The sequence below is a fragment of the Notamacropus eugenii genome, chromosome 2 (assembly GCF_028372415.1).
Source record: "Notamacropus eugenii isolate mMacEug1 chromosome 2, mMacEug1.pri_v2, whole genome shotgun sequence".
Classification (NCBI taxonomy): domain Eukaryota; kingdom Metazoa; phylum Chordata; class Mammalia; order Diprotodontia; family Macropodidae; genus Notamacropus; species Notamacropus eugenii.
The window spans coordinates 117,783,507-117,807,657 of record NC_092873.1 but is presented as its reverse complement, the minus strand read 5'-3'; the positions used below and the strand labels follow the sequence as shown (position 1 = coordinate 117,807,657).

General features: G+C 37.3%; 1 protein-coding gene across 10 annotated transcripts in view; it reads left to right on the top strand.

The window, feature by feature from the left end:
- The window catches only part of PKHD1 (PKHD1 ciliary IPT domain containing fibrocystin/polyductin), a 640,097-nt gene that overhangs the window by 457,067 nt on the left and 158,879 nt on the right, over window positions 1–24,151 (top strand). For all 10 annotated transcript variants that reach the window (XR_011974315.1, XR_011974316.1, XM_072642432.1 and 7 more), the window contains 5 exons: window positions 10,770–10,924; window positions 14,490–14,642; window positions 18,612–19,490; window positions 20,661–20,829; window positions 23,145–23,302. Coding sequence is in view for 8 of the 10 variants with exons in the window: in XM_072642432.1 (XP_072498533.1) it covers window positions 10,770–10,924; window positions 14,490–14,642; window positions 18,612–19,490; window positions 20,661–20,829; window positions 23,145–23,302 (1,514 nt within the window). In the remaining 2 variants the exon portion in view is untranslated. The remainder of the gene's footprint in view (window positions 1–10,769; window positions 10,925–14,489; window positions 14,643–18,611; window positions 19,491–20,660; window positions 20,830–23,144; window positions 23,303–24,151) is intronic.

The following is a 24,151-nucleotide window of genomic DNA, read 5'->3' as shown; positions in this document are numbered from 1 at the left end:
GGTGGTGATGGTACGGGTGTCATGATCAGACTCGTGCTTTAGGAAAATTACTTTAGGGGCTGAATGGAAAATGGATCAGAGTGGAGAGGGACTTGCGACAGGGAAACCAATCAGCAGGCTGTTACAATGGTCTAGACAGAAGATATCAAGGGCCACCAGAATGGTGGCAGTGCCAGGGGATGGAAAGCAGGTTTTGTTGAGAAATGTTGCAAAGGTGAAATTGATGGCTTTGGCAATAGATTTGATATGGGAGGTGAGAAATAATGAGGAATACAAGATGACTCCTAAGATGTGAACCCAAGGTACTGGGAGGAAGTGTTGCTCTCTGCAGAAGAAGGAAAGGTAGAAAGTATGGAGGGTTTAGGGGGAAAGATATTGAGTTCCATTTTGAATATGTTGAGTTTATAATGTCTCCTGGACATCCAGTTTGACATGTCTGAAAAGTTGTTGGAGATGTATGATCTGAGGGCAGCAAAAATATTGGGTCAGGTAAGGTAGATTTGAGAATCATGGACCCACATCAGTCTCCCTGTGGTCTGAACTATTGTACATGTTGCCTTAATAAATAACTATTGCATTGTATTTCTGCTTGACTCTTTTGTATATGATACTTAGCTATGTTGTAGGCTGCCAGAGGGCAAGATGTGTGTGTATGTGTGTGTGTGTGTGTGTATTCCGTTAAGTGTTTAACATAGGACCAACAGCACAATAGCCTGTTAATTAAAAACATATAAATAAATAAAAGCAAATAAAACAAAAGAAAACAAATAAAAATAAGAAAAACTCCCAAACAACAAAAAAAATCTTATCTAACTAAATGAAAGATTTATGCAAAACTGATTTTTCATGGAAACCAGAATTTTATAATACTAATAATTGCAAACATTTATACAATAAGGACTATATAAATGTTTGTTATGATGATGACACTGCTCCAGGCACTGTCTTAAGTGCTTTACAATTCCCCATTTTTAGGTGAGGAAACTGAGGCAAACAGATTAAGTGACTTTCCCAGAGTACTACAACTAGACTTGAACATCAGTTCTTTCTGACTGCAGGCCTGGCTCCTAATTCATCTACCTACTCATTCAGGTCTTTAGGACCTTCTGAATATCTGTAGATATGCTGGTATAAGAATATTACTACTACGTCTTGTCTGTAAGGCTGTTGCTCCATTTTAAATGGAGACATAAGGAGGGACCAACCGCTGAAGTAATTAGTGGAGTCTCTAAAGCAACCTGAGACCATAAATCCTATAACTCCAGGGAATGTGATTTTAAATCTGTGTTTTTCCTCAGCAGTTAGCACAGTGCTCTTTTACTTTGTAGGTGAGCACTAAAGGTTTCTGTTGATGTTATTGGGGGCCTCAATAATTTTGAATGAGATTGGTAAATGATTGGCTACAGAAGAAAAATAACAAATCTCTCAGAAAGTCACAAGTCATTCATCCCATAACTATCTTTTCTTAGGAGAAAAAAATGTCCCAAGCCCAGAATAGCCTAAAGCCTGGGGTTATATGTAGTCATTATCATTTAGCTTTAGCAGAATTTTACTTCAGTTAACAAGACAGTTTTAAGCGTGTGTGTTTATATATGTGTGTCTCATACACAGTTTTAAAAGATATTTAAAGGTGATTTAGGTGACTTAGGAAGCATACAATTATGCTCCCTTAACAGTTTGGAGATACATTTTCCTTCAGCTGTGTAATGTATTAATGGAAAGAGAATGGAAAATGTGCTGATATTTTGTTTATCCTATTAAAAAGTTATCTTTCAGGAGAGTTCCACTGTGATTATTCATATTTTCCTCCCTTTCTTTTCCCATCTGGTTCCCATTTTTGGTTACAATTATGGTCACAAACAACTCTTCATCTTTCTGGTTTTATATTCAGAACAATTGAGGTCTCTTCTCTCCCCTATATGACGCTCATTAGCATCAATCAGAGATATTGCATGCATCAAGGACTGGAACAATCACCAAGCCAGGAGTCTTTGAAATGGTGGAGGTGGAAACTGGGGGAGCGAGAGTAGAACCAGGTGACATGGATATTATGATATGGGATTAAAGAAAAAAACTAATATTTGGATGGCATCCACCCATTCATCCATTTCTTTAAGAAACATTTATAATAATTATGATGATGGTTTGTATTTATTCATCACCTACTATGTGTGAGGTCCCATAGTTTATGGAAAACTTTAGGAAAATAAAGATGAAAAATGATATATTCCTTGGCTTCAGTCTACTAGGGGATGACATGTACAGAAATAAGTATATTTCAAACTGAACATATATATGCATATATATATATATATATATATATATATATATATGACTTGAAATACAGTCATTAGTAAGCTCGTAGGAGAGATCTTATGTTTACTCATGGAAGTGACAGGTAATTTAACAGGCAGAACTGGAAGCTGATCGCTAGCTTTTTGTGACAATTTATAGGTAAAGATTCGATGGTATGAAGAACAGAGAGAATGAGTTAAGTAGTTGGAACGACTGCATGAAAACTGAGCGTTTCGGGGTAGAGTGGGGGAATTGCTCAGGTATTGTTCCTTAAGTGTTTGGAAGGTGCATTGAAGGTCTTCAGGTAGGTATCCCCAGAGGGTTCAGATCACCCTCCTGGGTGAACTTACATTTCAGGAGTGAAGGGGTGATTGAGTAGCAAGGCAATGTAGGGAAAGATGTGCCCAGCCTGTGTGAGCAGATGAAATTAAGGATGCACTTGGTGCTTTTTATGACTGCTTTTACAGTATAGGCTCCATGATGGTAAACATTGTTTCATTTCTGTCTTTGTATCCCCAATACCTAGAAGCATCATGTATGATCAATATAAAGTGCCTAAAAAAAGCTTGTTGATGGATAAATTGATCTCCATGGAATGATTAATAACATCTTTCCTCAAATTGTTCATGGTCTTTAGCCTGGACTTCCTCCCTTTTATACTTTGGATAATAGGATCATAGACTTTAGAGGTGAAAAGGATCTTAGAGTTCATCTAATTTATTTCTTATATTTTAAAGCTAAGGACCCTGAGTGAAGGAGGTGAAGCAACTCACCCAAAGTCACACAGGAAAAGATAGCAGTGATGGGATTTAATTCCAGCTTTTCTGAGTCCAAATTCAGTGCTTTCCCCCCCCACACACAACACATTTTGCTTGATATCATGGTTATTAAGTTTTGTGAAGGTAGATGTCTTACTGTGTCCAGCACAGTGCCCTATGCGTAACAGGTGTTGGTAATGTTGTTTATTCACTAGACTGCCTGACTGCCCCTCACTCTTCCTCCCAACCTCCTTCTTCTAACCTCCAAACAAGTTATCTGTATGAATTCCTTAAGGTACTGCCCTATAAAGAACAAATGTATTCTCAAGACACATATTTCAGGACCACTGCTCCATTAAGCAGGCAAAAGCATAACCCAAGGGATTTCCAATATATTATTGCCCAGGGTGAGGAACCCCTTTTCTCCACGGCTTTGATGCACTCTTCATCCCTGAGTGCAAAAGGGAGATTTAAGGTCAAGCACTTCATGAGCAACTATTCCTTAAATGGAAGGAGCACTGAATTCAGGACCTGAAGGAGAGTTAAAGAGAGGGCATTCTAGGCAAAAGGAATGATGAAAGCAAACATACAGTGGAGGAAAAGGATGCATGCTCTATTGCTTCACTCATTTCTATAATACTCATCCCGGATCATAGATTCCAAGCTGGAAAAGACCTTAGATGCCATTGGGTTCACTCTCCTCTTTGTGTAGATGAGGAAGTTGAGGGTGAAAGAAGCTGAATGATTTGCCCAGGTCACATGGCTAGCAAGTGGCTGAGACAAGATTTGATATGCCCAACCTTTTAACCAATCCAGCAGTTATGTCACTGACAGATGTGTGATTTTGGTCAGGTCACGTAACCTCCCTTGACCACAGTTTCATTTCAGTGTTTGGTGGGGGAAACAAGGTGTTAAGCCTCAGAGAACTTGACTCCCAGCACTACCATTTACTACCTCTATGACATTTAACCTCACTGAACCTCAATTCCTCATTTGCAATAGGAGGGAGTTGGGCTAAATAATCTCTGAAGGGGAAGGGAAAGGGAATAAGCATTTATTAAGCACCTTCTAGGTACCAGACAATATTAAAATAATAAATTTTAATTTAATATTAATATTTAATATATTATTAATTTAATTAATATTTAATTTAATAGTAAAATATTAAAAATATTGTCTCATTGTCTCAAAAATATTATGAATCTCAGAGATTCACTCCAGCTCTAGATAGATATCATAATATTTATTTGGAGCATCTGCTATATATACTATAGATCACTATGGCAGACACCAAAGAGGGATAAGACAGTGTAAGGCATTAATGGAGCCTTAGCGAAGAGATACTTAAGACATTGTTAATTATATCAATGTCATCAAATCACCTGATATCTCTAAGTGTAAAGTCCCTCATTGATAAAATGAGGATCAAACTTATTGTTTACTTAATAAGGTATATAATGAAGAAAAACTTTGTAAACCTAAGCAGCCAGGTGGTGTGGTGGATAGAGTGTTGGGCTTAGAGTCAGGAAGCAGAGTGGTCAAATATTGTTTCAGGCACTTGCTAGCCATGTGACCCTGGGCAAATCACTTAGCCTCCTTCACCCTCAGCTTCCTCATTTTAAAAAGAGAGTGGACTTAATGTCATTCTAAGGCCCCTTCCAGTTCTGAATTTATGATCTGGTATGAATATTATAGAAATGAGTTAAGCATTTAAATGACAACAAGATTCTTAAGTTCTGGGCAGTTTTCAAGTATTATTTCTTGAATTATGGTATCTACTCTTGTTCTAGAAGACCTATGATCCTAAAGTTTACCCTATACATCTTAGCTATGAGATCAATATGTTTTGAATGCATAGAGATCATGTGTTCTTTAACATAATTGAATTTTACTTCTCTTCAAAGCACAGTATTTTGCACATAATAAATAGTTAATTATAGTTTTTTTATTCATTAGTCCCTTCTTCTTACAGATTTACTTTTACTTCAGTATATCTTTTATCCCAATCAGTTATTTTCTCTTTTACTTCCTTTGAGAGCCTAGATACCATGGATTCAAATTTTCATATTCTGCTAATTATTTCTCCAGTACAATTACAAATTTTGCCATAGGTTCCCTTTTAACTTTTGCTTTTAGCACTCTTATTTCTCTCTTCAGTGTCTTAAGAGCATCTTGCTATAGCTCCTAGGCTCCTTTGAAACCCAAAAGGTCCTCTGCCTTATTAGCTCTTGGTCTTATTTCTTTCCTCTTGCAACATTTTAGGCAGAAGAATTCGATATCTTTTAGATGTCTCAGTGATGATCTTCTCTTATGTTTTTAATATCTTCTCTATTGATTTATATGCATGTGTTCTAGGTTTTTCTACCCATTTCCTCCTGAGATCCCTGGTAGTTTCAGCCTTTTTGGTTTAAATTTTCCTTTGAGTTACTTTATGATTCCTTCCCTTTTGATAGTGGATGTCTTGGGGCTTGACCCTTAAAGTGACCTCAACCTTCTTTTGCATTGGGAATTCACCTTTCAATGGCTTTAGTCCATATCCCATATGACTTCAAAGTGGATAGGAGTGGTTGCAGATGGATACTAGTTCCATTTTCTTCAGGGCTAGTATAACCCAAGAGGCATCCTGATTTTTTTCTAACCTATTCCTACTTTTCCTTAATTCTCTGGATGAACATTACTGGAGTGTGCTGCCAACCTAGGCAAAGCATGCTTCTATTTTCCTTCACGTCCCCTCTCCTGAAAGGGAGTGGACAGAGTTGAAGTCTGCTGCTTGTTGCCACAGAAAATACGGGGTGAGGCATGGTCAGGATGTGGTGGCAGAAACTACAAGAGCAATAAATAAATTTCTGGATAGATCTCAGAGTACAAGCCAGAGGGATAGGTTATGCCACATTGCCAGATCAAGACAGGGGATAGGAGAAAAGGGTGTTGAGTGAGCATGTTTAAAAAAGCAGGGATTATTCTTTTCTGCTCTTAATTCATCAGGCTGTTACTTTGTTGGACTTCTTGGGATTAGTCTCTGGAGATTGTTTTGTGCTCTTGTAAATTATTCCTGTTTTGGGGAGTTTTTGAGTGTTACTAAAGAGTAGAGAAAATGCTAGTCCACCATCTTGTTAGGCATTTAACCTGGAATCACAACATAAGATTGTATATAATAAAAGTCTACTGGAAGTCTTCCACCAATAGGGAGCCTTCTAGCTACCAAAGCATCCCCTTCCAGTTTTCGACAGGTCCAATTGTTGGGAAGTTTTTGTTTTAATTGAGAGGCAATTTGCCTCTATAAAGTCTACCCATTGTTTCCAGCTCTTCCCTTAAGAGAAAAATTGTAATGATAGTGATAATGATAATTCTTCAAATACTTAAAGATAAATGCTTTAATCTATCAAATTGCCATTATATTTTTTTCAACTTTGCATTTGGCATGGTCTCAGTCTCCTTATTCTAGTTACTCTCCCTCTGAATGCATTTCACTTTGACATTGTTCTTCCTGAAATGAAAGTGCCAAAACTAAGCCCTAAAGGATTATCACAGGTTATGAGGGGATTTAAATGCCAAATGGAGGATTTTATATTGAATTCTGGAGGTGATAGGGAGCCATTGGAATTTATGGAGTAGGTGTGATTTGGTCAGATATGCACTTTAGGAGGATCAGTTTTACAAGTAATAGGTGAATTGGAATGAGGAGAGAAGACTGACCAGCCAGCTATTGAAATGATCCAGGCGTAAGATGGTATGGGTCTTCACTAGGTGGGGGTAATAGTGTCAGATAGGAAGGCATATAAAATAGATGTCACAAAGCTAGAGATGACAGGACTGGGCAATGATTAGTTATGGGGAGGGATGAAAGAGAGTGAGGAGTTGAGAGTGATACATAGGTGACAAGCGTAGGCAATCAGGGGGAAGGTGATATATACCTCTGTAATGTTAGGAAGTTAGGAAGAGGCCACAACTATTAATGCCGCTGAAAAAAACATGGTTTTAGAGGCTATCTTGCCATATCATTGAACTGATACTGAGCTTGGAGTTCACTAAAAACGACAGAACTTTGCTATGCTATTTTCAAGCCAGGCTTACCCTGGTCTGCTCTTATGTAATTGATATTTTGAATTTAATTGTATGAGTTTATATTTATTTCTATGATTTCAGTTGCTAAATCTGGCCAATGATTCCATCTTTTTGCCAGTGATATCCTTTTGAATCATGAGTCTGTCATCCAAGATATTAGCTTTTCCTGCTGGATGTGTATCATATACGTGTGTGTGTGTAAAACATATGTCCATCTAACTGCATATCATAATCCTGGCAACAATTGCCAGTATTTAAGTAGCATTTTAAAGTTTACAAACTGTTTTTCATAGTATCTCATTTGTTTCTAAAAACAAAACAAAACAAAAGCCCTGTGAAATAGGTGCTGTTATTATCCCTACTTTACAGATGAGGAAAATGAACCTGAGAAAAGTGAAATGATTGCTGAGGGCCACATAGCTAGAAAGTATCTGAGGAAGGATTTAAACTCAGGCTTTCCTGTTCTATTCACCTAATGGCCACAAAGAAATGAATGAATGAATGAATGAATGAATGAATGAATGAATGAATGAATGAATGAATGGATAGATAGAGAGATAGACAGATAGACAGACTGACAGAGAGAGAGAGTGATAGATAGGCAGATAGATAGATAGATAGATAGATAGATAGATAGATAGATAGATAGATAGATAGACAGATAGATAAAAATACAAAAAAATATCAGGTTAGGGAGAGGTGAGGACTTGAAATTTAGATATCTATATAGTCATTTGCGTAGAGATGTTAATGAGATTAAAACTTTCGTAGTGATTGGAATTGCCAAAGAGAGTTCAGAGAGTAGTATGAAGGCAAGGACAGGGCCTTTTGGTAATTCCCCAAGGAAAAGGGGAGCCATTGAGTTCAAACATGTTAGAAACATGTTTGATCAGGATCAGAACAAAAAATCAAGCAAAAAAAGTGTTTTAATAATTGTTTTTGTATCACTTCAAGCACAAAGAGTTGTGCTTTGTGCATTGTAGTCACCTAATAGGTGGCTATTGAATGAATTCATGAGTGAATCAGTGAATGCACCCTGTGTTAACACAAATACTTCTTTCTCTGGGCATTCTCTTTAATGTAGTGAAGTTTCTTTCCAAACTCACAAACAACAACAACAACAACAAAAGACACAGAAAAAAGAAGGGAAAGTGAGTTCTTGACATTCGTCTCTTTAAAACTGACCTCCCTATTTGTTCAGGAAAGGACGGGTTCATTTGTTTCCTGTTTAGGGCAGAGACTAGAGTTATGAGCTGTGATTTCAACCTTACATGCCTTCAGAGGGAGAAAATAAGGCTACACCAAAAGAATTTTACCTAATTTAACCATCTGTCAACCAAAGAAAAATAGTGCTATTAAAAACGGTGATGTAAATTCAGTTTAATTTAATGCAACAAGCATGTAGTAAGCACCTGCTGTGTACAAGGCACCATACAGGAGCCTTCACAGAACCTAACCTATTTTAACTATGCTCTCCTTTTCTTTATACTTTGTACAATTGGAAAAACTTTTAAGAGTGAGGGGAATGAACATGTCTTTTTTCCGCCTTAGTCACCCAAGGTGTAATTGATTTGAAAGGTTGAGTATACTTTTACTTTCCTGCAATTTTGATGGCCCCTGATGTAATAGTATATTTTATACTGATACGACTCTTTCCTGGGGTAGTTTTTACTTATCTGACCCCTTATTCTAAATCTCCTTTGTTGGCAGATCATCCATATGCTGCCACCTAATTATGACTATTCCTGGAGGTTCTCATTTGGTCTTCTTTTCTGTTTCTAACAGATTTTAAGGGATCTGTGACTTTCAAGGGGAAAAATGTCATTACTTTTTTTTTAAACCAACCTCTAACTGAACTTCAGTATTTCCACCAATTATTTAAAAATCATTATTCTGAGAAGGGTGTCATAGGTTTCACTAGACTGCCAAAGAGTACATTATACAATTTTTTAAAAAGAAAGCTTGCTCTATATTCTCTTGCTTGGTAAGTTCCCATGGGTTATATGTCTCCCATTTCTACACATCTAGTCCCAGATCTCCTCTGAGCTTCATCCTCATATCCCCAATTGCCTATTAGAAATTGGGTGCCCTGGAAACATCTTAAACTCAGTATGTCCAAAATTGAACTTATCTTTCTCCCTCTTAGTCCCCCAGGTATATAACTTCAGCATTATTCTCAACTCCTTACTCTCTTTTATCCTGCATATCCAATCACTTGCCAAACCTTGGCATCTCTATCCCCCCAGAATCTCACAAATCTGATTCCTCTCTACTCACATCTTCCTCACACTCACTTACCTAAATTCAAGCCCTTGTCACCATTCTTATTCACTCATTTCAGTCATAGCCAACTCCATTTAGGGTTTTCTTGGCAAAGATATTGGAGTAATATGCCATTTCCTTCTCCAACTCATTTTACATATGAGGACACTGAGGCAAATATGGTTAAGAGACTTGTCCAGGGTCACACAAGTAGTAATTGTTTGAAGTAAGATTTGAACTCAGGAAGATGAGTCTTTCTGATTCCAGGCTTAACACTCTATCCACTATATCACCTAGCTGCCTCAATTAAAAAAAAAATTAGCTCACAAAAACATTTATGATCTCTCCCAATTCCCCCATACCACTGGAAAAAAAAACCTTCTTAACAAATATGCATAATTGATCAAAACAAATTTCTACATTGTTATGTCCAAAACTGTATGTCTCATTCCGCATATTGAATCCATCAGTTCTCATTCTTAGCACTCTGGAATCATAGTCAGTCATTGAATTAATCAGAAATCTCAAGTCTTTTAAGTCTTATTTCCTTTTTTTCCCAATGTTGTTACTTGAATTCTGTGTGTTACGTTGCTCACTTCACCTCACAAGTCCATTCTACATATTGCTGTCAAAGTAATTTTCTTTAAGCACAGATCAGACCAACTGATTTCCCTGCCCATTTAATCCCAGTGGCTTTCTACTGCTTCTAGAAAAAAATATAAACTCTATTTTGCTTTTAAAACCTTATACAACTTGGCTGTAACCTATTTTTTCTAGTCTTATTATATAATCCTCCCCTCCAGTATTTTCCTATCCAGCCAATATGGTCTTCACACTTTTCTTCACATCTGACACTTCAACTCCAGTCCTCATATTTTGTACTGATTATGCCACATGCATGAAATGTATTACTTCCTTACCTCTGCTTGCTAGAATCCCTTACACCCTTTAAAATGAAGCTTAAATACTGTCTTCTGCATTGTCTTTCATAGTTTCCTTCTCTGCTGATTTTTTCCCTGCTAAACTACCTGGTGCTAGAGAAGGAAATGGCAAACCACTGCAGTATTTTTACCAGGAAAATCTCAAACGGCTCACAAAGAGTTGGACATGACTAAGAAAGGTCTGAACAACAATGAACTACCTGGTATTTAACTACTTTGAATATATTTATGTTTATTCACTTTATATTGATGCTGCATGTGCATATATACGTAAGCACATATTTTTTGTCTCCTACAATAGAATGCAAGTTTCTTGTGAGTAGGTATGGAACCATTCTTTGTACTTCTGTCTCCATCTAGTGCCTATTAGAGTGGCTGGTACATAACAGGCACTTAATAAATGCATGTTGATTGATTCATTCCATTCTTATTTACTTACCCCTCATAGGATTCTAGTGGAGGATGCAGTAGACTGGAGACCACAAGACAAAATTGTACTGAGTTCTTCATCTTATGAACCTCATGAAGCAGAAATTCTCACTGTAAAGGAAGTCATGGGTCACAATGTTAGAATCCATGAGTGCCTCAGCCACCGACACCTTGGTAAGAACTTTGACAATGAAGAAATTGACGAACCTTTGTAACTGTATCGTATAGCTCGCTGAAAGGATTATGTGGTTTAATAAATTATATTGCAGACTGACCTCAGAGACTATGAATTCTAATCTTAGCTCTGCTATCAAATCATATGAAGGTTCATTATGTGAGTTGATAAATGCCATTACTTCTCTGGCAGTGATGAAATTCATAAGATCTAGATGTTAAAGATATTAGAGATCATCTACCCCATTTATCTCACTTTATAGAGAAAGAAACTAAGGCACAGTGGGATTAAATAATCTCCCCAAAGTCACATAAATCATAAGTAGCTGGTAGAAAAAAATTTAATACCTTACATTTGTATATTGTTACATGTTTTCTTTCAAATTCTGCAAAATATATTTTCTCATTTGAGTCTCACAATAACCCTGTGATTTAGACAGGATAAGTAGTATTTTACTTATGGTGAAAGACCATAGGGAGATTAAATAATTTGCCCAAGATCTCACATCCAGTAAGAGGCAGAACCAGGTCCCAAACCTGGATTTTTTATGCTTAATGAAAGATATTTCTCATGATTTTGTTAATTTCGCTATTTCTTATGAACATGTATATTTTTATGGTAAATGTTGGTATTTTTGGCAGTGGGAAGCTAAGAGAGAGGGGAAAAGCCCCCCAAAACAAAAAAATCTTTTCCAGATTCAAATAGAAGTTCTGTAATCAAATCAGAATTAAATTCCCAAACCCTACTCTTCACATTCATTTTTTTCAGGCAGTGAATCATAAATAGAATGTTTGTTATAAATTTTTACTTACCTGTCATCACCATGAAACTCATTCTTGTGAAATATGCTTGTACAAAAGATATTTTGTTTATTGATCATTGAAAATGTGAATGCATTTTTATTATAAAATGAATGAATTCAATACTATTCAGTAAGTATTTATTGAAACAACTGTGTAAAGGAAAGGAGGTTCATACCAAGTACCATGAGAAATTTGAGGAGAAACATTGAATCATTGCATAGAAATTAATCAATCAATCAGCAAGAATTTATTAAGCATTTATTATGTGCCAGATAATGTGCTAAGTGCCAGGGATATTGCTGGTCATTCCTCATATTGAAGAGTACCAGTTACAACATGAGGTAATGTCTAGAGATGGCTCTGGAAGAGAAGTGAGGCTGGTGACCTGCACTGCCCTCCCTCACTCAAAACAAAGCCAAGTACAAGTCATGTCATCATTTCTCTGATGGTATGGTCTTCTTTGGCAACAAAGGACAAACACAAGACTTTTCTGGAATTAGTTTTGTGAGACAGATGTGCGAAGTTTTCAGCCTTACTCTTTCTTCCAGAGTCATCAACGTCCAGTGACAAGATAAAAGTCAAGATGACTGACTGGCCACGGCCCAAGATGAGGATGACCTTTGTGTCTTCCAAGTCTGACCAAATCCTAACTGCTCCAAAGTATCCAATTCAGTCTCCTTCATGGCCTTTGGAACAGATTGTTCTCATCTGCCCATTCTTTGGGGGAAGTCTTCACATGCTTGGGGTCAACACCCTTCCCCGCAACTCACCAATGGGTTTGAGGCCTGGTTTAGCCCATCTGCCCACTGGTTTTGCTAGCCTGATTCATCTTCCCAAGTTCAAATCTGGCCTTAGATACTTACTATCTGTATGACCCTAGATAAGTCACTTAACCCTGTTTGCCTCAGTTTATCTTTGGCAAAAAACAAAACAAAACCCAAATGAGGTCACAAAGAATTGGTCAGAACTGAAATGATTGCACAGCAGCTAGGGAAATAAAGACAAAAACAAAGGCTGTCTTTGCCCCTCAAGTACTTACATTGTCCTGACAAAAAATATACACACTGATAAAGAAATACCAAATATAATAAAAAATAATTGCAATATAAATTTTATTGAGGGGGAGGGATGGCTGAGAACTAAGGAAATCAAGACAGGTATCATATAGGTACTGGCCTTTGAGGTAAACTTTGGAGCAGGGATTCCTACAGGTAGAGGTCAGGGATGGAGATCACTCCAGTCATTAGGTGGCAGCCCATGCAAGACACCATGGAAGTACAATGCTACTGAGAACTGTAAGTAGGCCAGAGCACAGATTATATAAGAAAGAATAATGTGAAATAAGTCAAGGGAGAGAGGTTAGAACTCTATAGTGAAGGGCTTCAAATGCTAGACAAGAGTTTGTAGTTTAGCCTACGGGCAGTAGGACATTAGTCAATGAAGATTTTTAGTAGCTGCCAATCTTTAATATTCCCTGACATTCTTGTGTGAATATAAATAAAAGGAAAAAGAAAAAAGTTTCTATTTAGGAAAACAGAAAGACAGCCATTAGGTACAATGAATAACTACTGGAACTCCTGTCATCAGGAAGTAAAGGAGTGATAGAAACATTTCTCTCCTTGTGGATAAAGAAGAATATGACTTGTTACTGGAATCTGCAACATGACCTTGTTTCTCCTAAGTCACAGTATGGAGCTTTTGTGTTTTTTGTTGTGTTTTGTTTTCTTTTTTAAAAGAAAGAAAAAAATGTTAATTGCATACCAAGTCTTATTGCTAAGTTCACCTGTGTTATGAAAATTTGTCCACTGCTTAAGTTCAATCAACAAGCATTGATTAAGCACCTGCTGTATGCCAGGCACTGTGATAAGTGTTGGAGATACAAAGAAAGGGTAAAAATCCCTGCTTTTAAGGTGCTTACAATTTAACGAAGGGGTACAACATGCCAACAACTATGTATAAACAAGATATAGATGGGAAACATTGGAGGTGATCTCAGAAGGAAGACTCTAACATTAAGGAGGACTGGGTAAGGCTACTTGTTGAAGATGGAATTTTAGCTGAGGATTGAAGTAAGCCAGGGAAGCCAAGAGACAGAAATAAGAAGGGAGAGAATTTCAGGCAAAGGGGCCAGCCAGTGAAAGCATACAGGGTTGAGATGGAGTGTCTTGTGCAAGGAACAACAAAGCCAGAAAGTGTTTCAATTCAGCTTTGTACAGACCTTGCTTGGAGATTAGTAGCTTTGTTGGTTTATTGAATGCACAGGAGGATTCTGCTCTCTGTTCAAATTCAACTCATGTTTTCTTTTTATGACTATAAATTATTGCCTTAGTGTTGTCGCTGGCCTAGTTGATCTGGGATTCCTCATTTCCATGAAAGTGGTGGGTTGACAGTGTACAAGCAAACTCTGATGTCTAGAACTGATATACTTAAGGAAGGAGGATGGGGACCCCACTAATTGGCCAGCTCTGCCCTGGTTTCTGGACGCCAGTTGTCAGTGACAGTACCTACCTTATTGAGAGCAAATGAATTCTTGCTCTAACACACTCACTCTGATCCCAAAGAGAGACAAGTGAGCGGCCTTTTCATTTCTCAGTTGATGCTGGTGGAGAATGCCTGAGGAAAAGCAAGCCTTAATGTGGGTAGAACTTCTGAGGGAAAGAGTTGTTTTCATTTGTCAGTTTCACTGGGTCCCCAGCTGGTGATTTCTGAAATGGACTTTAAAATTGTATTATCATCCCTTGTCCCCTTGTTCCTGCCACAGGAAGTTCCCATTCAATGGAAGATGGCAGGCACATTTCTCTGGCAGCTGAGGTGGGCCTCCTGACTCGAAATATAAAAATCCAGCCTGATGTTCCGTGTGGTGGAAGAATGGTTGTGGGGTCCTTTCAAAAGCCTAATGGAGAAGAATTTTCAGGTATGTGCAATTGCAATGGTTCAGTAATTCTAGTCACAGACTAAACTCTTACTATGAACAGAATTTTGAGTTTCTTCATCTGTTCAGTGATGGGGTTGGACTTCATGATGCCTGGGATCCCATCCAGATCAGCAATTCTGTGATTTCGTTATCTTAATCTGTGTCCATTTATCAGTTTTATGTTAAAGCAATGTGGCTGAGAACAATAAAGACTTATTTTTAGCTCAGGGAAAATATCTTCCAAGAGAGGCAGGCACCATGGCTTTGGAATCAGAGGTTGTTTGCTGTTGTTATTTCAGTTGTGGTCGACTTTTCATGTTGCTGTTTGTGATTTTCCTGGCAAAGATGCTGCAGTGTTTTGCCATTTCCTTCTCTAGTTCATTTTACAGATAGGGAACTGAGGCAAACAGGATTAAGTGACTTGCCTAGGATCACACAGCTATCAAGTGTCTGATTTCAGCTTATAAAGATGAGTCTTCCTGACTCCAGACCCAACACTCCATCCACTGCACCACTTAGCTGTCCTTAAGTCAGACGACCCAAGTTCAAGCCCAGTCTCTTTTACACACTACCTGTATGACCTTGGGTGAATCACTATACCTCTCTGAACCTCATTTTCCTCATTCATAAAAATGGGGGTGACAGTGTACTAGTTGGCCTCTAGGGTCCCATCCACTCTAAATCTATGGTCCTATGAGCTTTGTTTGATTGTATTATGCAGTTTCTTCAGACTTGGAAATAACTTGAAGCCTACATAGTTTCTTTTCATTCTGCTGTTTCCGCTGGCTCTTCCAGTGTCAGCAATGGCATGTATATAGTGCCAGTTGTCAATAAAATGGTGTTTTTTTGCAAGTTGTTTTATTTAAAGATTGATTTGACTTATTTTTTAAGCACAGTCCTGGACTTTTGTTGCTTTTCAGTCATAAGTCATTGATTAGAAATCTCCATTCTAGAAGCTAGATTCTCCCTCTGAAGGCTTTTGGTGTGGGCCTATGTAATGAATCTTTAACCATGTGTAAGATATGATCCAGAGCCCATTTCTGCCCAAATAATCTACCTATGTCCTTAGGTTCAGTGGGTGGTTGCAGCTGACCTCTGGTGTGTAGAAGGACAATTCTTTGCTTAATTCAACCTAGAAAAGCAATGATTGTGTACTTTGTAGTGTTCCTAAAGCAAAGTTTATATATCAGGGAAAATCTGGAATGATTGTCATAGCCAAGTACTTGTTGTTTTCTTTTATTCTATTGGATTAAATACCCACAAAATGGGATAGATGTCAAACTTTTTGTAATAATAGCTAGTATGTATGTAGAGTATTAGGGTTTTCAAAGCACTTTACAAATGTTATCTCATTTGATTTTTTACAGTAATTCTGGGAGGTAGGTGCTATTATTATCCACATTTCATAGATGAGGAAACTGAGATAGATTAAGTTACTTACTCAAAGTCATACAGCCTATATGGATCAGAGGCTAAACTTGGAATCTAGTAGACCTGAGCTCTGATCCAGCCTCTGTGATGGTTTAAATTGATCCCTGTCTCAATAATTCTGATCTGAAATAGTGCTTTTTTTTCTGCTTCTGTAAATGATTTGTTATAAAGTGAAAAATAAACTCTACGAACGTTTGTGAATATCACAAAAATCACCTCAATGAAGAAGGGAAGCTTAAAGGAGTCTTATATGGAAAGACAAATACGACATGTTGGCATACAGGAGGAGGGGAAGGAGAAAGAAAGAAAAGAAGAATCTTCTCCTAAGTGCTAGCTTGGGATGGTTTTTTCAGCCCCTTCCCCAACCCTCACTGAACAGAGAGCATATGTAAATGATTCCAAGTTCTGAGTTAGAAGTATCAGGAGTTTCATCCAGAAGCCTATGAGTCACTGAGTGAAGCAATTTGCTCTAAGTGCAGTTTCCAAAAGGAGAAACAGCAAAGTGGCTGTGTGCAAAATCACTGCTTAATTCTTACTTCAGATCCCTGAGAGGATTAACGATGTACTGGGGACTAGTTTTCAGCTCTTGTTTCATATGCGCCCAAGTAAAATAAACTTACAGCAAAACTTTACTGATTTTTTTTTTAAAAACTGCAAAATGGAGACTCTAGGCATACACTAATCATTGTAAAAAGGCCAAAGTCCTTTAGTTAAAAAAACAAACAATTTTTAATTTCTTTTACTGAAGTTGAAAAGAGGTATACTCTCCAGCCTTTTCAGTCATGTGTGGCTTACTATGACTTTGAGGAAAAATGGATAAAAAAATTTGTCTTGATCTTTAAGGATATTTTAACAATAGGCTTAATATCTCTTAACTAGTTTATCATTTATTAAGGGTCTAGTTGGTCATCCACATTCAACTAAGCCCCAGCATCTTGGCACAAGGTCATTTGTGTATACCATTTTCTACCTTCTCCGTTTACCTCAGTTTCCTCAACTGTGAAATTGAGAACATAATAACATCTACCTGACAGGGTTGTTATGCAGATCAAATGAGATAATACTTGTAAAGTGCTTAGCTCAGTGCCTGGCACACAGTAGGTGCTTAATAAACGCTTATTTCCTCCCTTTCCTTCTCTAATGCTTCTTGAAACATATTAGCAACTTGGTCATCTTATGTATTCATTCAGTATCTCTTTCAGTCAATGGAACTGGAGACAAAGTTTATCATGTCTCCTCATTCTCCTTTCCATTGCATGGGGTCAGCTGCTTAAGAAATAGTCTTGAATTACATAACACACCCAGGTCCAGGACTTAGCTCTTCCAAGGCCATTTGTTATAACAGAAATAGGCCAGGATATGAAATCAGACCTGGCTTTCCAGTCTAATTCCAATACTATATGACCTTAAGTAAATTACTTCTACTTTCTGAGTTTGGAAAAGCAAGCACCCTAACATACACATTTTGGGTCTGCTGTACAGGTTCTTAGATCTACATTTCTAAAAGGAAAACAACTTTTGGGAGGTCAATAATCACTTTAATCAAGCACATATATCATTCACTTGGTCCAGTGGGAAAAGTCAGCACCCTGAACTTCAGAGAAAATACAAAGAAATAATAATCAACAGACAGGGCTTCCAGTTGTCTATCTGTAAGCAATACATACATCACAGATTAACAGACAGATCCAACTATCTATTAGGTACATACATAATTAGCAGAGAGAGAGAGAAGCCCTAACATCTGGGTTTTCAAAAGGGGGAAGAGGGACTCCTTAGCAGCTGCCCAGAGTTTCATCTGGCCAAACAAATACTTCCAATGAGTATGCCCCAAAACATAACCTCATCTTAGAGTATATATACGCTTTTTCTGAGCCAGAGGGCATCACAACCCTTGAGAACCAATGCCTCATTAACATAAGGTGTGAGACTTCCTACAAATCTCCCCTAATCAAACTTCCCTTAATGGGCAGGCCCATTAATAGGTAGGGAAGATCTTAAGTCTCTTTAGCATTATAATGTCTCAGTGTCTTTAAATTTAAAATGGGAATAATAAATAACACTTTCACTGCCTACTTCAAAGTGTGTTCAATTCAATTAAATAAACCTATACCACAAGGAAAGGTGCTGGGTTCTGGGGCTATAAAGATAAAACTATAAATAATACCTGTCCTCAAAGAGCTTACATTCTACTAAAGAGGACAGGTCAGGAGTGCTTCATAAATCTTAACAGGCTGTAGAATTTGGAATCTTTATATCTACATCTATTCCAGCACTCTAACCTAGACCTATGGATAAATGCATGCAGTATTAAAGACCCAACAATATCCCTTGTTGGGATATTTACGAAAACTTTAACCAGTTTTTCCAATACATTTGATTGTTCAGGTTTTACTAGTAAGAATTATTGTGTTGTACCTGAGAATAACCTTTTTTTCTGTTTTCATTAAAATTCTTTATTTTCTGATGCTTTTAAATCCAACTTCCCTCATGCTTTTTTGGAGAGAGATACTGTAATAATGTCTATTCTATTTTCAGGGACCCTTCAGCTTTCAAATGTGGAAATCCAGAAGTTTGGGTCTTTGCTGAATCCATCTATTGAATTCAATAATGTATCTTTGGGATCCTGTATCATCTCTTCTACTGTGCACCAGAGCTGTGGAGGGGGTATTCGTGTACATTCCAGCAAAAGTATCTTCTTATATGATAACATTTTGTTTGATATCATTGGCCATGGTATTGATCTAGAGGGTCAAAACCACTCTCTCATCAAGAACCTCATTGTCCTGACCAAGCAACCACAAAGAGAAATGTACTGGGTGACAGGAATCAAGGTGAACCAGGCAAATGATGTCCTCCTCAATGGGAATGCTGTAGCAGGATCAGAGAGAATTGGCTTCCATGTCAGGGGCCATAGTTGTTCGATGGCTGAAAATCCCTGGGTTGGAAATGTGGTCCATTCAAGCCTTCATGGACTCCATCTGTATAAGGGAGATGGACTATACAACTGTTCTGGTATCTCTGGGTTCCTTTCATACAAGAACTTTGATTATGGGGCCATGTTCCAAGTGGAAAACAGCTTGGAGATAGATAATGTGACCCTGGTGGATAATGTTGTTGGTCTTCTTCCATTAGTATATACATCCTCTGCTGAACAGTGTTCCTTGAAGAAGAAACAAATAGTTCTCAGGAATTCCATCATCGTGGCCACTAGCTCTTCTTTTGACTGCATAGAAGACAGAATTAAACCTCTTTCTGCTGACTTCACATCAAGGCATCGAGCCCCAAGTAATCCCAGAGGGGGTCGAGTTGGTATATTGTGGCCTGGTTTCACCGTGGAACCAAACCAATGGCCTCAAGATGCATGGCACAAAGTGAGGAATTATCCTTCTGTCTCAGGGATCATGAAGCTTGACGGTTAGTTGACCATGTGGGTTCATTTCATCCATTTGGTCCAAACATTTAGGTTCACTGGGTTCCCCCTCCTTAAATAACTTGTACAAGCATGGTTAGTGTAATGCAATCTAATCAGTAGCCTGCCTCCTGCCAGAATGCTAGTTTGCATAAATAGTGAAAAAGTACTTAGGTTCAAATGTTTTTATTCTTTCCAAGCTAGCTTCCCAGTCATCTTCTCATTTGTACTTTACAACAACTTTGAGAGACAGGTTGGGCAAATGGAATGACCTCCATTTTGCAAATAAGGACACAAAGACATCAACTTAATTCGCTTACTTGAAGTCAGAAAGACAGTCATTGGTAGAACTGGACCTAGAATCCAGGTCACTTGACTCCTACTCCTGTGTACTTTATCTCGGTCTAATGGGCAGATCTTTTTGCCTTTTTTTTTTTTTTTTTTTTTGCTACTGAGTCACTCCAAAAGTATTTAATATCTCTGTTGTTTGGTTCACCCATCTGTAAAATAAATGAGTCAAGTCTTTGAAGAAAATGATTGCCACATGAAAATACATTGCCACATGAGAATATCAAACATTATTCTGTTTCTGAGAGTAGTTAGAAATGCACATTGGAATACTCTGATTTCTCTTTCTAATGTTAAATCCGGGGCTTGAAGGAGCTATTGTTTCAGTAAAGTAAGATTGTGACAACCTGCTTGAATTAATAGACAGCAAGATGGCACCTAGGTAGATAGAGAGTGAGATGTGGAGTAATGAAGACTAGAGATCAAATTCTACCTCAGTTACTGTGTGACCCAAGGCAAGTCACTTAATCTCTCTCAGCCTCAAATTCCTCATTGTAAGCATCAAAATCATGTATGTAAATTACTATGAAAACCTTAAAGCACTACATGCTAGATGTTGTCATCATCATCACCATCATTATTATTGTCTTTCACTTCCTAGGTGAGACCCTGAAGAGGGAAGTGACTTGTGGATGGTTACATGGTAGTAACTAGCAGAGTGGAGATTTGAACATAGGCAATCTGACTCTAGACGTAGAGCTCAATCTTCTGTGTCACAAAGGTTTACATAGAGGATAATGAGCTATGGAATAGTCAATGACTATCATGAGCACAAAACACTGGCTTGGTCTTCTTGTGGTTGACTATTCTCATATGGTCCCTTTCAGGAGTCACCTTTTCTGACTTTGTGAAGAGCTGCTATAGCAATGATCTAGATGTCTGCATTCTGCCCAATCCTGATAGCACTGGCATCATGCCCCCGATCACTGCACAGAGGACGAAAATGACCAAGGTCAAAGATCAGAACAAGTTCTACTTCTCCTTGACTAGGCTCAGGTACTACTTTCAGCCTATACAAATGAAGTGATAAATGTCCAACCACATTTGAGTAGGACTAGACACCTCTCCAAATAATTAAATATTCCAAAGGGAATATAGTTATTTTGGTAGGCTTTTCTGTTTTAAAAATCCAGTCTTTTACTTGCTAGTTTGGACCTCCTCAGCCTCTCTTCTTGACTTAGAATGGTTAGATATTTACTATGCCACCTCTCCCTTTCCAATCTTCATTACCAAATCAGCCTTTTATATGGATGAGGATTTACAAAACAGTGTGAAGAAATGTACTGTCTAGTACTATACTGATTGACAGAGCTTAGTTCAAGCCAAAAATTTAAATCCAGACATCCAAAAGGAGATCTCCTTACACTGATTATATTAACTAGATTAACTCCTTAGATGCAACCATGTGACCATTTCTTTAAGGATGAGATCTTTCTTCCATATGTTTTTCTGAATGGCTGGAAAAAATTGTCCCAGAGTTCTACCCTTTAGGGCAAAATAAGCTATTGTCAGTCTGAAGGACCATTATTCGGATATGGTCATTAGGTGGGTACTAGGCTGCCTACTTATGCTTATGAAACATTATTCATTTAGGGTGTGCTTTGGACAGATGTTGAAAATATCATATTCCACTATTTAGCCGTCCTTGTCTCCATGCGCTAGCTCTGATGATTTTCTACATGGCTATAAATGGTGTGGAGGACAGAGAAGTTGCTTTAGATTCAACAAATCCTAGGTTCATATTCAACCTTTGGCACTAACTAGCTATGTGACCTTGAGTAAATCACTTAACTTTTCAGTGTCCCAGGGGAATCTCTAAGACTTGAGATTTCAGGGCAGATGCCTGAGATAGATTGGTAGAAGTTTCCCCACTGATTGTGGGCATGAAATGAAATGAAATCACAGGTTTGGTTAAAAAAAATGAAAAGAAAGAAAAGAAAAGGAGAAAAAGGAAGGAATGAAAAGGAAGGGAAAGAAGAAAAGAGAAGGAAGAGAGGAGAAGAGATGATTCCCACTAAGAATTCTGCTTGGTGATATCAATTGAGAATTTAGTGTTGGAAAAATAAATTGCTCTTTTTATTTCCTTTTATCTGGGAGTTGCAAAGGACAAATCACAAGGAGAATGTTCTATTCTAACTGGGAAGTCAATGTCCTTATGGTTGGCATGAGCCATTTAAAATTTTTAAAGATGGTTAGAATCAATGAGTGAAAATTACATATTTATAATATGTATATTATATGTATAATAACACTTTTTCAACTTTACCCTTTTTCCTGTGTTTGACCTAACTACTGCATTTATGTGAAAAGCAACTGGGCATAGTAGCTAGAGGCTTGTCTCCAAAACCAAGGAGAACTGTATTCGAATCCTCCTGCCTCTGCCACTTCATGACTGTGTGACCAAGCAAGTCACTTGACTTCTTAGTGATCTAGTCAACTTGCTAAGATTATAGGTTGCAGAGTAGGTACACTTTTACATTGGTAGATAAAGTTCCCATATCTGAGAATTCCCTGTATCAATGATACCACAAGTCTAGTTCCTAGATCTTATTTCCTATTGAATTTAGATAGTGGTTATTTTTTTTAAAAACCTGATAATTTGTTTGATTTTGTATCATACATGTGGTTGGAACTTACTATTGAATCATTATAAGCACACAATCAAAACAAATATAATAAATTATCTGTTTTCTATATTCTATGAAAATGAATACTCTGTTATAAGTACTTTTGTATATGCACGGTGTGATAACAATGGGTATTTATTGTTTAACTTGAGATACTATAAGGGCCAGAAGTACCTTTAGAATCATGAAAAGTTAAATTATTTTTGTAAGACTTTTAAAGCAGGATTCCTTAACCTTTATTTCAATGACCCCTTTGACAGTATGGTGAAGCCTATGTACTTCATGATCATCTTTTTCAATGCAAATAAAATAAAATACATAAGATTAATAAATTATGTTGAAATACTTGAGATTTTTTAATATAATTCATAGACCTGAGGTGAAGAATGTTTTGTTTCAGTGTTAAGTGTATTTTGTCATCCTCTAATTTTTAAAATTTGATCTTCCATATAAATATATGGTAATTCTCAACCAGAATACATATAGCAGATGACCTCCTTCCTAGTTTATGACAGATAAAATAAAGTTCAGAATATTATCTAAAGCTAAAGTAACATCTGCTGTAGATATAACAAGTATGCTATCATCCTAAATTATATTTTTTTCCAAAATGATAACACTAATATGAGATTTCCTCTATTCTTTTCATTAAATGACACGTTTTCTTCTTCTCTACTACCATAGGAAGGAAACAGGGAAAATGGTCTGTCCTGAATTAGACTGTGAAAGTCCAATAAAGTATCTCTTCAAAGACCTAGATGGCAGTGCCCTGAATCTGCCACCACCAATTTCTGTTTTTCCAAAATCCAAGTCAGAATGGGTTGGATCCTGCTTCAACACAGGTCAGTTGCATCTTAAGACAAGTCCAGGACATTACTATCAGGGGTGAAATGTATGTATATATGAAAAAGAGAGGTCAACTAATCTGCATGCTAACACAATTAAATTAAATTAAACTAAGTTAATAAAGAGCTTGAGGAAGGGAATTAGGAGAAGACTTTGCCATTCCACTAGCAAGTTATACTGCCTGCTGGACAGGTACTCTAAGTGCCTAAGAGAATGAAGTAATGTAATAGCCACAGAAGACATTTTTGTTATTGTTATTCTTCATTCTAGATTTAATAAATATACTCATGAATAATGTTCCATATTTATTTACAGAGAATGGTGATGTAAACAAACCACATTTCTGCTTCTGCTTTGCCAATGATTAAGGACAAAGTCCCTACCTTTGTATTTTACCTCTAGTTGCCTTGAATATTGAAATTCAAAAAACCTGTTAGTTTTTTCTTGCTTCCACTTTTGGGTAGCATGCCATTTGTCAAGATGTTAAAATCTCTCTATTTTCTAACACATAACAAATAATAGGAATTTTTGTTCCCAGGGAAAATTTAGATGAGCTAGATGGGGTAGGGAGGGTGTTAGAGGGAAAAGGAAGTCTTGGCTGATGACACACAGTCTTTATGTCTCAAATTAAAAAAAAAAAGAAAAGAAAAAAAACATCTAGACCAATAATTGCTCATATAGATGTAGTAAAGGCTAGACCTGTGACTCAACTGGTTAAGGGAAATCCTAGATAGGGAAATTCCTTCTACCAGTGCAAATGGGCAATTAATAGTCATCAAAACTTGCCTAAATCTCAGAGGCATAAAGTAAGTTACTGAGGGTCACTCAGTGTATGGGTCAGAAAT